The sequence below is a fragment of the Sphaerodactylus townsendi genome, linkage group LG01, assembly GCF_021028975.2.
Source record: "Sphaerodactylus townsendi isolate TG3544 linkage group LG01, MPM_Stown_v2.3, whole genome shotgun sequence".
Lineage (NCBI taxonomy): Eukaryota > Metazoa > Chordata > Lepidosauria > Squamata > Sphaerodactylidae > Sphaerodactylus > Sphaerodactylus townsendi.
In genome coordinates, this window is record NC_059425.1 from 8,226,313 (window position 1) to 8,241,801 (window position 15,489).

Genomic DNA, 15,489 nt, shown 5'->3' on the forward strand with positions numbered 1-15,489 from the left:
AGCAGGTCTGATCTGGAGGAACCGGGTTTGATTCCCAGCTCTGCCGCTTAAGTTGTGGAGGCTTATCTGAGGAATTCAGATTAGCCTATGCACTCCCACACACACCAGCTGGGCGACCTTGGGCTAGTCACAGCTTCTTGGAGCTCTCTCAGCCCTACCCACCTCACAGGGTGTTTGTTGTGAGGGGGGAAGGGCAAGGAGATTGTCAGCCCCTTTGAGTCTCCTACAGGAGAGAAAGGGGAGATATAAATCCAAACTCCTCCTCCTCCTCTTCTTTTTCTTTTTCTTCTTCTTCTTCTTCTTCTTCCTCCTCCTCCTCCTCTTCGTCCTCCTTCCTCCTCCTCTTCCTCCTCCTCCTCCTCTTCTTCCTCCTCCTCCTCTTCTTTTTCTTCTTCCTCCTCTTCCTCTTCCTCCTCCTCTTCCTCTACCTGTTCTTCCTCCTCCTCCTCTTCCTCCTCCTCCTCCTTTTCCTTTTCCTCCTCTTCCTCCTCTTCCTCCTCCTCTTCCTCTTCTTCCTTCTCTTCTTCTTCCTCCTCCTCCTCCTCCATGTTATTCTCACCACAACACTGTGAGATAGGCAAGGCTGAGAGAGGAAGTCACTGGCCCATGGCCGCCTAGCAATTTTGACAGTTGAAGCGGGATCTCCCTCAGCCTCCCCGATCCCGTTCTAAACACACCACGGCTTGCGGCAGTCACCAGCTCTCTTGACTACAGCTTCCCTCTTCCTTTTCTCTAGGCTGACCTGCTCCTCCTGTCCAGCAGCGAACCTCACGGCCTGTGTTACATCGAGACTGCTGAGCTGGACCGGAGTGAGAGTAACAGAATGGAAGAACCCATTCAGCGCTAGGTAATTGAGTCAGCGTGTTGGTGAGATGGATTCGTTATTAGACCTCGGGCAGCGGATCAAACCGCTGCTGCCTGAGGGAGTTTTGCAGCCAGCTGGAACGCTCTGTCGCCCGCTTGGCTGCTGCCGTGCGTTTTATCGCTCTGTGCAAACGTCTGGCTCGCTTTGTTTCCACTGCTTGTTTTTGTCTGCTGATAATTGCGTTATGGCCTCCCCTGGAGGTTGAATGGGGGGATGTGCATCTTTTCAGCGCGGGGCAGTGGTTATGAGCAGGTGGATTCTAACCTGGAGAACCGGGTTTGATTCCCCACTCCACCTGAGTGGCAGAGGCTTATCTGGTGAACCAGGTGTGTTTCCGCACTCCTACACTCCTGCTAGCTGACCCTGGCTTAGTCACAGTTCTCTGCCTCACCAGGTATCTGTAGTGGGGGGAGGAAGGAAAAGGAATTTGTAAACCTCAGCAGGGGGACCTGGATAAGAATGGGAAGGAAGGGACTGTTAGCTTTGAAGCCTCCATTACTTTGAGGCATTTCTGCCTCTGGACGCTGGGGGTAAACCACAGGGGGGCACTGTTACCTTCATGCCTCATTTCATAGAAGCATACAGACCCCAAGGGACATCAAGTCCAATCCACCTGCCATGCAGGAACACACAATCAAAGCACTCCTGACAGACGGCCATCCAGCCTTTCTTTAAAAACCTCCAAAAAGGAGACTCCACCACCCTCCGAGGTAGTCCATTCCACTGTTGGACAGCCCCTGACAGTCAGGAAGTTTTTCCTGATGTTTCGGTGGAATCTCTTTTCCTTCACCTTGAACCAATGACTCCTGGTCCTAGTCTCTGAGGTAGCAGAAGACAAACTTGCTCCCTCACCAACATGACATCCCTTCAGATATCTAAACACTGCTATTTGCGGGGTTCTTAAAAGTAGGAGGCTAGATTGGATGGACCCTCGGTCTTCTCCAGAGACCTCTTCCGACCTTGCCGTGTACTTTAGAGCGTTCTGCAGAGAAGGCCGATCAGCTCTAGCACGCCCGGGTAGGGCTGTAGAAACCTGGCCCGTGTCCCGGCGTCTTCCTTCCCCCGCTCACCCCGTTTCTGTTTTCAGGGAAACCAACATGAAGGTGAGGCAGGCCATCCCTGTGACGTCGGAGCTGAGCGACACCAGCAAACTGGCGCACTTTGATGGTGAGTGGGGGGGGGGGCCGTGCGGGGATGGGAGGAGAAGGCGGGTAGGGCTGAGAGGGCGTGATTTGTCCCAGCTCCCCTGCAAGCTACTTGGTCGAGTGGGGGGGATTCCAGTCCGTGTCTTATCTGATGCTCTGAGCCAGGCATTTTGAATTCATGGATATGATGAGGAAGAAGAAGAGGAAGAAGAAGAGGAAGAAGAAGAGGAGGAGGAGTAGGAGGAGTTTGGATTTATATCCCCCCTTTCTCTCCTGCAGGAGACTCAAAGGGGCTGAGAATCTCCTTGCCCTTCCCCCCCTCACAACAAACATCCTGTGAGGTGGGTGGGGCTGAGAGAGCTCCGAGAAGCTGTGACTAGCCCAAGGTCACCCAGCTGGCGTGTTCCCCCCCCCACCCCCCCCCCCCCCCACCCCCCCCCCCCCCCACCCCCCCCCCCCCCCACCCCCCCCCCCCCCCACCCCCCCCCCCCCCCACCCCCCCCCCCCCCCACCCCCCCCCCCCCCCACCCCCCCCCCCCCCCACCCCCCCCCCCCCCCACCCCCCCCCCCCCCCACCCCCCCCCCCCCCCACCCCCCCCCCCCCCCACCCCCCCCCCCCCCCACCCCCCCCCCCCCCCACCCCCCCCCCCCCCCACCCCCCCCCCCCCCCACCCCCCCCCCCCCCCACCCCCCCCCCCCCCCACCCCCCCCCCCCCCCACCCCCCCCCCCCCCCACCCCCCCCCCCCCCCACCCCCCCCCCCCCCCACCCCCCCCCCCCCCCACCCCCCCCCCCCCCCACCCCCCCCCCCCCCCACCCCCCCCCCCCCCCACCCCCCCCCCCCCCCACCCCCCCCCCCCCCCACCCCCCCCCCCCCCCACCCCCCCCCCCCCCCACCCCCCCCCCCCCCCACCCCCCCCCCCCCCCACCCCCCCCCCCCCCCACCCCCCCCCCCCCCCACCCCCCCCCCCCCCCACCCCCCCCCCCCCCCACCCCCCCCCCCCCCCACCCCCCCCCCCCCCCACCCCCCCCCCCCCCCACCCCCCCCCCCCCCCACCCCCCCCCCCCCCCACCCCCCCCCCCCCCCACCCCCCCCCCCCCCCACCCCCCCCCCCCCCCACCCCCCCCCCCCCCCACCCCCCCCCCCCCCCACCCCCCCCCCCCCCCACCCCCCCCCCCCCCCACCCCCCCCCCCCCCCACCCCCCCCCCCCCCCACCCCCCCCCCCCCCCACCCCCCCCCCCCCCCACCCCCCCCCCCCCCCACCCCCCCCCCCCCCCACCCCCCCCCCCCCCCACCCCCCCCCCCCCCCACCCCCCCCCCCCCCCACCCCCCCCCCCCCCCACCCCCCCCCCCCCCCACCCCCCCCCCCCCCCACCCCCCCCCCCCCCCACCCCCCCCCCCCCCCACCCCCCCCCCCCCCCACCCCCCCCCCCCCCCACCCCCCCCCCCCCCCACCCCCCCCCCCCCCCACCCCCCCCCCCCCCCACCCCCCCCCCCCCCCACCCCCCCCCCCCCCCACCCCCCCCCCCCCCCACCCCCCCCCCCCCCCACCCCCCCCCCCCCCCACCCCCCCCCCCCCCCACCCCCCCCCCCCCCCACCCCCCCCCCCCCCCACCCCCCCCCCCCCCCACCCCCCCCCCCCCCCACCCCCCCCCCCCCCCACCCCCCCCCCCCCCCACCCCCCCCCCCCCCCACCCCCCCCCCCCCCCACCCCCCCCCCCCCCCACCCCCCCCCCCCCCCACCCCCCCCCCCCCCCACCCCCCCCCCCCCCCACCCCCCCCCCCCCCCACCCCCCCCCCCCCCCACCCCCCCCCCCCCCCACCCCCCCCCCCCCCCACCCCCCCCCCCCCCCACCCCCCCCCCCCCCCACCCCCCCCCCCCCCCACCCCCCCCCCCCCCCACCCCCCCCCCCCCCCACCCCCCCCCCCCCCCACCCCCCCCCCCCCCCACCCCCCCCCCCCCCCACCCCCCCCCCCCCCCACCCCCCCCCCCCCCCACCCCCCCCCCCCCCCACCCCCCCCCCCCCCCACCCCCCCCCCCCCCCACCCCCCCCCCCCCCCACCCCCCCCCCCCCCCACCCCCCCCCCCCCCCACCCCCCCCCCCCCCCACCCCCCCCCCCCCCCACCCCCCCCCCCCCCCACCCCCCCCCCCCCCCACCCCCCCCCCCCCCCACCCCCCCCCCCCCCCACCCCCCCCCCCCCCCACCCCCCCCCCCCCCCACCCCCCCCCCCCCCCACCCCCCCCCCCCCCCACCCCCCCCCCCCCCCACCCCCCCCCCCCCCCACCCCCCCCCCCCCCCACCCCCCCCCCCCCCCACCCCCCCCCCCCCCCACCCCCCCCCCCCCCCACCCCCCCCCCCCCCCACCCCCCCCCCCCCCCACCCCCCCCCCCCCCCACCCCCCCCCCCCCCCACCCCCCCCCCCCCCCACCCCCCCCCCCCCCCACCCCCCCCCCCCCCCACCCCCCCCCCCCCCCACCCCCCCCCCCCCCCACCCCCCCCCCCCCCCACCCCCCCCCCCCCCCACCCCCCCCCCCCCCCACCCCCCCCCCCCCCCACCCCCCCCCCCCCCCACCCCCCCCCCCCCCCACCCCCCCCCCCCCCCACCCCCCCCCCCCCCCACCCCCCCCCCCCCCCACCCCCCCCCCCCCCCACCCCCCCCCCCCCCCACCCCCCCCCCCCCCCACCCCCCCCCCCCCCCACCCCCCCCCCCCCCCACCCCCCCCCCCCCCCACCCCCCCCCCCCCCCACCCCCCCCCCCCCCCACCCCCCCCCCCCCCCACCCCCCCCCCCCCCCACCCCCCCCCCCCCCCACCCCCCCCCCCCCCCACCCCCCCCCCCCCCCACCCCCCCCCCCCCCCACCCCCCCCCCCCCCCACCCCCCCCCCCCCCCACCCCCCCCCCCCCCCACCCCCCCCCCCCCCCACCCCCCCCCCCCCCCACCCCCCCCCCCCCCCACCCCCCCCCCCCCCCACCCCCCCCCCCCCCCACCCCCCCCCCCCCCCACCCCCCCCCCCCCCCACCCCCCCCCCCCCCCACCCCCCCCCCCCCCCACCCCCCCCCCCCCCCACCCCCCCCCCCCCCCACCCCCCCCCCCCCCCACCCCCCCCCCCCCCCACCCCCCCCCCCCCCCACCCCCCCCCCCCCCCACCCCCCCCCCCCCCCACCCCCCCCCCCCCCCACCCCCCCCCCCCCCCACCCCCCCCCCCCCCCACCCCCCCCCCCCCCCACCCCCCCCCCCCCCCACCCCCCCCCCCCCCCACCCCCCCCCCCCCCCACCCCCCCCCCCCCCCACCCCCCCCCCCCCCCACCCCCCCCCCCCCCCACCCCCCCCCCCCCCCACCCCCCCCCCCCCCCACCCCCCCCCCCCCCCACCCCCCCCCCCCCCCACCCCCCCCCCCCCCCACCCCCCCCCCCCCCCACCCCCCCCCCCCCCCACCCCCCCCCCCCCCCACCCCCCCCCCCCCCCACCCCCCCCCCCCCCCACCCCCCCCCCCCCCCACCCCCCCCCCCCCCCACCCCCCCCCCCCCCCACCCCCCCCCCCCCCCACCCCCCCCCCCCCCCACCCCCCCCCCCCCCCACCCCCCCCCCCCCCCACCCCCCCCCCCCCCCACCCCCCCCCCCCCCCACCCCCCCCCCCCCCCACCCCCCCCCCCCCCCACCCCCCCCCCCCCCCACCCCCCCCCCCCCCCACCCCCCCCCCCCCCCACCCCCCCCCCCCCCCACCCCCCCCCCCCCCCACCCCCCCCCCCCCCCACCCCCCCCCCCCCCCACCCCCCCCCCCCCCCACCCCCCCCCCCCCCCACCCCCCCCCCCCCCCACCCCCCCCCCCCCCCACCCCCCCCCCCCCCCACCCCCCCCCCCCCCCACCCCCCCCCCCCCCCACCCCCCCCCCCCCCCACCCCCCCCCCCCCCCACCCCCCCCCCCCCCCACCCCCCCCCCCCCCCACCCCCCCCCCCCCCCACCCCCCCCCCCCCCCACCCCCCCCCCCCCCCACCCCCCCCCCCCCCCACCCCCCCCCCCCCCCACCCCCCCCCCCCCCCACCCCCCCCCCCCCCCACCCCCCCCCCCCCCCACCCCCCCCCCCCCCCACCCCCCCCCCCCCCCACCCCCCCCCCCCCCCACCCCCCCCCCCCCCCACCCCCCCCCCCCCCCACCCCCCCCCCCCCCCACCCCCCCCCCCCCCCACCCCCCCCCCCCCCCACCCCCCCCCCCCCCCACCCCCCCCCCCCCCCACCCCCCCCCCCCCCCACCCCCCCCCCCCCCCACCCCCCCCCCCCCCCACCCCCCCCCCCCCCCACCCCCCCCCCCCCCCACCCCCCCCCCCCCCCACCCCCCCCCCCCCCCACCCCCCCCCCCCCCCACCCCCCCCCCCCCCCACCCCCCCCCCCCCCCACCCCCCCCCCCCCCCACCCCCCCCCCCCCCCACCCCCCCCCCCCCCCACCCCCCCCCCCCCCCACCCCCCCCCCCCCCCACCCCCCCCCCCCCCCACCCCCCCCCCCCCCCACCCCCCCCCCCCCCCACCCCCCCCCCCCCCCACCCCCCCCCCCCCCCACCCCCCCCCCCCCCCACCCCCCCCCCCCCCCACCCCCCCCCCCCCCCACCCCCCCCCCCCCCCACCCCCCCCCCCCCCCACCCCCCCCCCCCCCCACCCCCCCCCCCCCCCACCCCCCCCCCCCCCCACCCCCCCCCCCCCCCACCCCCCCCCCCCCCCACCCCCCCCCCCCCCCACCCCCCCCCCCCCCCACCCCCCCCCCCCCCCACCCCCCCCCCCCCCCACCCCCCCCCCCCCCCACCCCCCCCCCCCCCCACCCCCCCCCCCCCCCACCCCCCCCCCCCCCCACCCCCCCCCCCCCCCACCCCCCCCCCCCCCCACCCCCCCCCCCCCCCACCCCCCCCCCCCCCCACCCCCCCCCCCCCCCACCCCCCCCCCCCCCCACCCCCCCCCCCCCCCACCCCCCCCCCCCCCCACCCCCCCCCCCCCCCACCCCCCCCCCCCCCCACCCCCCCCCCCCCCCACCCCCCCCCCCCCCCACCCCCCCCCCCCCCCACCCCCCCCCCCCCCCACCCCCCCCCCCCCCCACCCCCCCCCCCCCCCACCCCCCCCCCCCCCCACCCCCCCCCCCCCCCACCCCCCCCCCCCCCCACCCCCCCCCCCCCCCACCCCCCCCCCCCCCCACCCCCCCCCCCCCCCACCCCCCCCCCCCCCCACCCCCCCCCCCCCCCACCCCCCCCCCCCCCCACCCCCCCCCCCCCCCACCCCCCCCCCCCCCCACCCCCCCCCCCCCCCACCCCCCCCCCCCCCCACCCCCCCCCCCCCCCACCCCCCCCCCCCCCCACCCCCCCCCCCCCCCACCCCCCCCCCCCCCCACCCCCCCCCCCCCCCACCCCCCCCCCCCCCCACCCCCCCCCCCCCCCACCCCCCCCCCCCCCCACCCCCCCCCCCCCCCACCCCCCCCCCCCCCCACCCCCCCCCCCCCCCACCCCCCCCCCCCCCCACCCCCCCCCCCCCCCACCCCCCCCCCCCCCCACCCCCCCCCCCCCCCACCCCCCCCCCCCCCCACCCCCCCCCCCCCCCACCCCCCCCCCCCCCCACCCCCCCCCCCCCCCACCCCCCCCCCCCCCCACCCCCCCCCCCCCCCACCCCCCCCCCCCCCCACCCCCCCCCCCCCCCACCCCCCCCCCCCCCCACCCCCCCCCCCCCCCACCCCCCCCCCCCCCCACCCCCCCCCCCCCCCACCCCCCCCCCCCCCCACCCCCCCCCCCCCCCACCCCCCCCCCCCCCCACCCCCCCCCCCCCCCACCCCCCCCCCCCCCCACCCCCCCCCCCCCCCACCCCCCCCCCCCCCCACCCCCCCCCCCCCCCACCCCCCCCCCCCCCCACCCCCCCCCCCCCCCACCCCCCCCCCCCCCCACCCCCCCCCCCCCCCACCCCCCCCCCCCCCCACCCCCCCCCCCCCCCACCCCCCCCCCCCCCCACCCCCCCCCCCCCCCACCCCCCCCCCCCCCCACCCCCCCCCCCCCCCACCCCCCCCCCCCCCCACCCCCCCCCCCCCCCACCCCCCCCCCCCCCCACCCCCCCCCCCCCCCACCCCCCCCCCCCCCCACCCCCCCCCCCCCCCACCCCCCCCCCCCCCCACCCCCCCCCCCCCCCACCCCCCCCCCCCCCCACCCCCCCCCCCCCCCACCCCCCCCCCCCCCCACCCCCCCCCCCCCCCACCCCCCCCCCCCCCCACCCCCCCCCCCCCCCACCCCCCCCCCCCCCCACCCCCCCCCCCCCCCACCCCCCCCCCCCCCCACCCCCCCCCCCCCCCACCCCCCCCCCCCCCCACCCCCCCCCCCCCCCACCCCCCCCCCCCCCCACCCCCCCCCCCCCCCACCCCCCCCCCCCCCCACCCCCCCCCCCCCCCACCCCCCCCCCCCCCCACCCCCCCCCCCCCCCACCCCCCCCCCCCCCCACCCCCCCCCCCCCCCACCCCCCCCCCCCCCCACCCCCCCCCCCCCCCACCCCCCCCCCCCCCCACCCCCCCCCCCCCCCACCCCCCCCCCCCCCCACCCCCCCCCCCCCCCACCCCCCCCCCCCCCCACCCCCCCCCCCCCCCACCCCCCCCCCCCCCCACCCCCCCCCCCCCCCACCCCCCCCCCCCCCCACCCCCCCCCCCCCCCACCCCCCCCCCCCCCCACCCCCCCCCCCCCCCACCCCCCCCCCCCCCCACCCCCCCCCCCCCCCACCCCCCCCCCCCCCCACCCCCCCCCCCCCCCACCCCCCCCCCCCCCCACCCCCCCCCCCCCCCACCCCCCCCCCCCCCCACCCCCCCCCCCCCCCACCCCCCCCCCCCCCCACCCCCCCCCCCCCCCACCCCCCCCCCCCCCCACCCCCCCCCCCCCCCACCCCCCCCCCCCCCCACCCCCCCCCCCCCCCACCCCCCCCCCCCCCCACCCCCCCCCCCCCCCACCCCCCCCCCCCCCCACCCCCCCCCCCCCCCACCCCCCCCCCCCCCCACCCCCCCCCCCCCCCACCCCCCCCCCCCCCCACCCCCCCCCCCCCCCACCCCCCCCCCCCCCCACCCCCCCCCCCCCCCACCCCCCCCCCCCCCCACCCCCCCCCCCCCCCACCCCCCCCCCCCCCCACCCCCCCCCCCCCCCACCCCCCCCCCCCCCCACCCCCCCCCCCCCCCACCCCCCCCCCCCCCCACCCCCCCCCCCCCCCACCCCCCCCCCCCCCCACCCCCCCCCCCCCCCACCCCCCCCCCCCCCCACCCCCCCCCCCCCCCACCCCCCCCCCCCCCCACCCCCCCCCCCCCCCACCCCCCCCCCCCCCCACCCCCCCCCCCCCCCACCCCCCCCCCCCCCCACCCCCCCCCCCCCCCACCCCCCCCCCCCCCCACCCCCCCCCCCCCCCACCCCCCCCCCCCCCCACCCCCCCCCCCCCCCACCCCCCCCCCCCCCCACCCCCCCCCCCCCCCACCCCCCCCCCCCCCCACCCCCCCCCCCCCCCACCCCCCCCCCCCCCCACCCCCCCCCCCCCCCACCCCCCCCCCCCCCCACCCCCCCCCCCCCCCACCCCCCCCCCCCCCCACCCCCCCCCCCCCCCACCCCCCCCCCCCCCCACCCCCCCCCCCCCCCACCCCCCCCCCCCCCCACCCCCCCCCCCCCCCACCCCCCCCCCCCCCCACCCCCCCCCCCCCCCACCCCCCCCCCCCCCCACCCCCCCCCCCCCCCACCCCCCCCCCCCCCCACCCCCCCCCCCCCCCACCCCCCCCCCCCCCCACCCCCCCCCCCCCCCACCCCCCCCCCCCCCCACCCCCCCCCCCCCCCACCCCCCCCCCCCCCCACCCCCCCCCCCCCCCACCCCCCCCCCCCCCCACCCCCCCCCCCCCCCACCCCCCCCCCCCCCCACCCCCCCCCCCCCCCACCCCCCCCCCCCCCCACCCCCCCCCCCCCCCACCCCCCCCCCCCCCCACCCCCCCCCCCCCCCACCCCCCCCCCCCCCCACCCCCCCCCCCCCCCACCCCCCCCCCCCCCCACCCCCCCCCCCCCCCACCCCCCCCCCCCCCCACCCCCCCCCCCCCCCACCCCCCCCCCCCCCCACCCCCCCCCCCCCCCACCCCCCCCCCCCCCCACCCCCCCCCCCCCCCACCCCCCCCCCCCCCCACCCCCCCCCCCCCCCACCCCCCCCCCCCCCCACCCCCCCCCCCCCCCACCCCCCCCCCCCCCCACCCCCCCCCCCCCCCACCCCCCCCCCCCCCCACCCCCCCCCCCCCCCACCCCCCCCCCCCCCCACCCCCCCCCCCCCCCACCCCCCCCCCCCCCCACCCCCCCCCCCCCCCACCCCCCCCCCCCCCCACCCCCCCCCCCCCCCACCCCCCCCCCCCCCCACCCCCCCCCCCCCCCACCCCCCCCCCCCCCCACCCCCCCCCCCCCCCACCCCCCCCCCCCCCCACCCCCCCCCCCCCCCACCCCCCCCCCCCCCCACCCCCCCCCCCCCCCACCCCCCCCCCCCCCCACCCCCCCCCCCCCCCACCCCCCCCCCCCCCCACCCCCCCCCCCCCCCACCCCCCCCCCCCCCCACCCCCCCCCCCCCCCACCCCCCCCCCCCCCCACCCCCCCCCCCCCCCACCCCCCCCCCCCCCCACCCCCCCCCCCCCCCACCCCCCCCCCCCCCCACCCCCCCCCCCCCCCACCCCCCCCCCCCCCCACCCCCCCCCCCCCCCACCCCCCCCCCCCCCCACCCCCCCCCCCCCCCACCCCCCCCCCCCCCCACCCCCCCCCCCCCCCACCCCCCCCCCCCCCCACCCCCCCCCCCCCCCACCCCCCCCCCCCCCCACCCCCCCCCCCCCCCACCCCCCCCCCCCCCCACCCCCCCCCCCCCCCACCCCCCCCCCCCCCCACCCCCCCCCCCCCCCACCCCCCCCCCCCCCCACCCCCCCCCCCCCCCACCCCCCCCCCCCCCCACCCCCCCCCCCCCCCACCCCCCCCCCCCCCCACCCCCCCCCCCCCCCACCCCCCCCCCCCCCCACCCCCCCCCCCCCCCACCCCCCCCCCCCCCCACCCCCCCCCCCCCCCACCCCCCCCCCCCCCCACCCCCCCCCCCCCCCACCCCCCCCCCCCCCCACCCCCCCCCCCCCCCACCCCCCCCCCCCCCCACCCCCCCCCCCCCCCACCCCCCCCCCCCCCCACCCCCCCCCCCCCCCACCCCCCCCCCCCCCCACCCCCCCCCCCCCCCACCCCCCCCCCCCCCCACCCCCCCCCCCCCCCACCCCCCCCCCCCCCCACCCCCCCCCCCCCCCACCCCCCCCCCCCCCCACCCCCCCCCCCCCCCACCCCCCCCCCCCCCCACCCCCCCCCCCCCCCACCCCCCCCCCCCCCCACCCCCCCCCCCCCCCACCCCCCCCCCCCCCCACCCCCCCCCCCCCCCACCCCCCCCCCCCCCCACCCCCCCCCCCCCCCACCCCCCCCCCCCCCCACCCCCCCCCCCCCCCACCCCCCCCCCCCCCCACCCCCCCCCCCCCCCACCCCCCCCCCCCCCCACCCCCCCCCCCCCCCACCCCCCCCCCCCCCCACCCCCCCCCCCCCCCACCCCCCCCCCCCCCCACCCCCCCCCCCCCCCACCCCCCCCCCCCCCCACCCCCCCCCCCCCCCACCCCCCCCCCCCCCCACCCCCCCCCCCCCCCACCCCCCCCCCCCCCCACCCCCCCCCCCCCCCACCCCCCCCCCCCCCCACCCCCCCCCCCCCCCACCCCCCCCCCCCCCCACCCCCCCCCCCCCCCACCCCCCCCCCCCCCCACCCCCCCCCCCCCCCACCCCCCCCCCCCCCCACCCCCCCCCCCCCCCACCCCCCCCCCCCCCCACCCCCCCCCCCCCCCACCCCCCCCCCCCCCCACCCCCCCCCCCCCCCACCCCCCCCCCCCCCCACCCCCCCCCCCCCCCACCCCCCCCCCCCCCCACCCCCCCCCCCCCCCACCCCCCCCCCCCCCCACCCCCCCCCCCCCCCACCCCCCCCCCCCCCCACCCCCCCCCCCCCCCACCCCCCCCCCCCCCCACCCCCCCCCCCCCCCACCCCCCCCCCCCCCCACCCCCCCCCCCCCCCACCCCCCCCCCCCCCCACCCCCCCCCCCCCCCACCCCCCCCCCCCCCCACCCCCCCCCCCCCCCACCCCCCCCCCCCCCCACCCCCCCCCCCCCCCACCCCCCCCCCCCCCCACCCCCCCCCCCCCCCACCCCCCCCCCCCCCCACCCCCCCCCCCCCCCACCCCCCCCCCCCCCCACCCCCCCCCCCCCCCACCCCCCCCCCCCCCCACCCCCCCCCCCCCCCACCCCCCCCCCCCCCCACCCCCCCCCCCCCCCACCCCCCCCCCCCCCCACCCCCCCCCCCCCCCACCCCCCCCCCCCCCCACCCCCCCCCCCCCCCACCCCCCCCCCCCCCCACCCCCCCCCCCCCCCACCCCCCCCCCCCCCCACCCCCCCCCCCCCCCACCCCCCCCCCCCCCCACCCCCCCCCCCCCCCACCCCCCCCCCCCCCCACCCCCCCCCCCCCCCACCCCCCCCCCCCCCCACCCCCCCCCCCCCCCACCCCCCCCCCCCCCCACCCCCCCCCCCCCCCACCCCCCCCCCCCCCCACCCCCCCCCCCCCCCACCCCCCCCCCCCCCCACCCCCCCCCCCCCCCACCCCCCCCCCCCCCCACCCCCCCCCCCCCCCACCCCCCCCCCCCCCCACCCCCCCCCCCCCCCACCCCCCCCCCCCCCCACCCCCCCCCCCCCCCACCCCCCCCCCCCCCCACCCCCCCCCCCCCCCACCCCCCCCCCCCCCCACCCCCCCCCCCCCCCACCCCCCCCCCCCCCCACCCCCCCCCCCCCCCACCCCCCCCCCCCCCCACCCCCCCCCCCCCCCACCCCCCCCCCCCCCCACCCCCCCCCCCCCCCACCCCCCCCCCCCCCCACCCCCCCCCCCCCCCACCCCCCCCCCCCCCCACCCCCCCCCCCCCCCACCCCCCCCCCCCCCCACCCCCCCCCCCCCCCACCCCCCCCCCCCCCCACCCCCCCCCCCCCCCACCCCCCCCCCCCCCCACCCCCCCCCCCCCCCACCCCCCCCCCCCCCCACCCCCCCCCCCCCCCACCCCCCCCCCCCCCCACCCCCCCCCCCCCCCACCCCCCCCCCCCCCCACCCCCCCCCCCCCCCACCCCCCCCCCCCCCCACCCCCCCCCCCCCCCACCCCCCCCCCCCCCCACCCCCCCCCCCCCCCACCCCCCCCCCCCCCCACCCCCCCCCCCCCCCACCCCCCCCCCCCCCCACCCCCCCCCCCCCCCACCCCCCCCCCCCCCCACCCCCCCCCCCCCCCACCCCCCCCCCCCCCCACCCCCCCCCCCCCCCACCCCCCCCCCCCCCCACCCCCCCCCCCCCCCACCCCCCCCCCCCCCCACCCCCCCCCCCCCCCACCCCCCCCCCCCCCCACCCCCCCCCCCCCCCACCCCCCCCCCCCCCCACCCCCCCCCCCCCCCACCCCCCCCCCCCCCCACCCCCCCCCCCCCCCACCCCCCCCCCCCCCCACCCCCCCCCCCCCCCACCCCCCCCCCCCCCCACCCCCCCCCCCCCCCACCCCCCCCCCCCCCCACCCCCCCCCCCCCCCACCCCCCCCCCCCCCCACCCCCCCCCCCCCCCACCCCCCCCCCCCCCCACCCCCCCCCCCCCCCACCCCCCCCCCCCCCCACCCCCCCCCCCCCCCACCCCCCCCCCCCCCCACCCCCCCCCCCCCCCACCCCCCCCCCCCCCCACCCCCCCCCCCCCCCACCCCCCCCCCCCCCCACCCCCCCCCCCCCCCACCCCCCCCCCCCCCCACCCCCCCCCCCCCCCACCCCCCCCCCCCCCCACCCCCCCCCCCCCCCACCCCCCCCCCCCCCCACCCCCCCCCCCCCCCACCCCCCCCCCCCCCCACCCCCCCCCCCCCCCACCCCCCCCCCCCCCCACCCCCCCCCCCCCCCACCCCCCCCCCCCCCCACCCCCCCCCCCCCCCACCCCCCCCCCCCCCCACCCCCCCCCCCCCCCACCCCCCCCCCCCCCCACCCCCCCCCCCCCCCACCCCCCCCCCCCCCCACCCCCCCCCCCCCCCACCCCCCCCCCCCCCCACCCCCCCCCCCCCCCACCCCCCCCCCCCCCCACCCCCCCCCCCCCCCACCCCCCCCCCCCCCCACCCCCCCCCCCCCCCACCCCCCCCCCCCCCCACCCCCCCCCCCCCCCACCCCCCCCCCCCCCCACCCCCCCCCCCCCCCACCCCCCCCCCCCCCCACCCCCCCCCCCCCCCACCCCCCCCCCCCCCCACCCCCCCCCCCCCCCACCCCCCCCCCCCCCCACCCCCCCCCCCCCCCACCCCCCCCCCCCCCCACCCCCCCCCCCCCCCACCCCCCCCCCCCCCCACCCCCCCCCCCCCCCACCCCCCCCCCCCCCCACCCCCCCCCCCCCCCACCCCCCCCCCCCCCCACCCCCCCCCCCCCCCACCCCCCCCCCCCCCCACCCCCCCCCCCCCCCACCCCCCCCCCCCCCCACCCCCCCCCCCCCCCACCCCCCCCCCCCCCCACCCCCCCCCCCCCCCACCCCCCCCCCCCCCCACCCCCCCCCCCCCCCACCCCCCCCCCCCCCCACCCCCCCCCCCCCCCACCCCCCCCCCCCCCCACCCCCCCCCCCCCCCACCCCCCCCCCCCCCCACCCCCCCCCCCCCCCACCCCCCCCCCCCCCCACCCCCCCCCCCCCCCACCCCCCCCCCCCCCCACCCCCCCCCCCCCCCACCCCCCCCCCCCCCCACCCCCCCCCCCCCCCACCCCCCCCCCCCCCCACCCCCCCCCCCCCCCACCCCCCCCCCCCCCCACCCCCCCCCCCCCCCACCCCCCCCCCCCCCCACCCCCCCCCCCCCCCACCCCCCCCCCCCCCCACCCCCCCCCCCCCCCACCCCCCCCCCCCCCCACCCCCCCCCCCCCCCACCCCCCCCCCCCCCCACCCCCCCCCCCCCCCACCCCCCCCCCCCCCCACCCCCCCCCCCCCCCACCCCCCCCCCCCCCCACCCCCCCCCCCCCCCACCCCCCCCCCCCCCCACCCCCCCCCCCCCCCACCCCCCCCCCCCCCCACCCCCCCCCCCCCCCACCCCCCCCCCCCCCCACCCCCCCCCCCCCCCACCCCCCCCCCCCCCCACCCCCCCCCCCCCCCACCCCCCCCCCCCCCCACCCCCCCCCCCCCCCACCCCCCCCCCCCCCCACCCCCCCCCCCCCCCACCCCCCCCCCCCCCCACCCCCCCCCCCCCCCACCCCCCCCCCCCCCCACCCCCCCCCCCCCCCACCCCCCCCCCCCCCCACCCCCCCCCCCCCCCACCCCCCCCCCCCCCCACCCCCCCCCCCCCCCACCCCCCCCCCCCCCCACCCCCCCCCCCCCCCACCCCCCCCCCCCCCCACCCCCCCCCCCCCCCACCCCCCCCCCCCCCCACCCCCCCC

At 87.5% G+C, this 15,489-nt stretch overlaps 1 protein-coding gene across 1 annotated transcript in view; it reads left to right on the top strand.

Annotated features, from left to right (window-relative positions):
* The window catches only part of ATP8B2 (ATPase phospholipid transporting 8B2), a 69,526-nt gene that overhangs the window by 20,571 nt on the left and 33,466 nt on the right, over positions 1 to 15,489 (top strand). The window contains exons 8-9 of the mRNA XM_048503467.1: positions 737 to 804; positions 1,950 to 2,032. Of these exons, the coding sequence (XP_048359424.1) occupies positions 737 to 804; positions 1,950 to 2,032 (151 nt within the window). The remainder of the gene's footprint in view (positions 1 to 736; positions 805 to 1,949; positions 2,033 to 15,489) is intronic.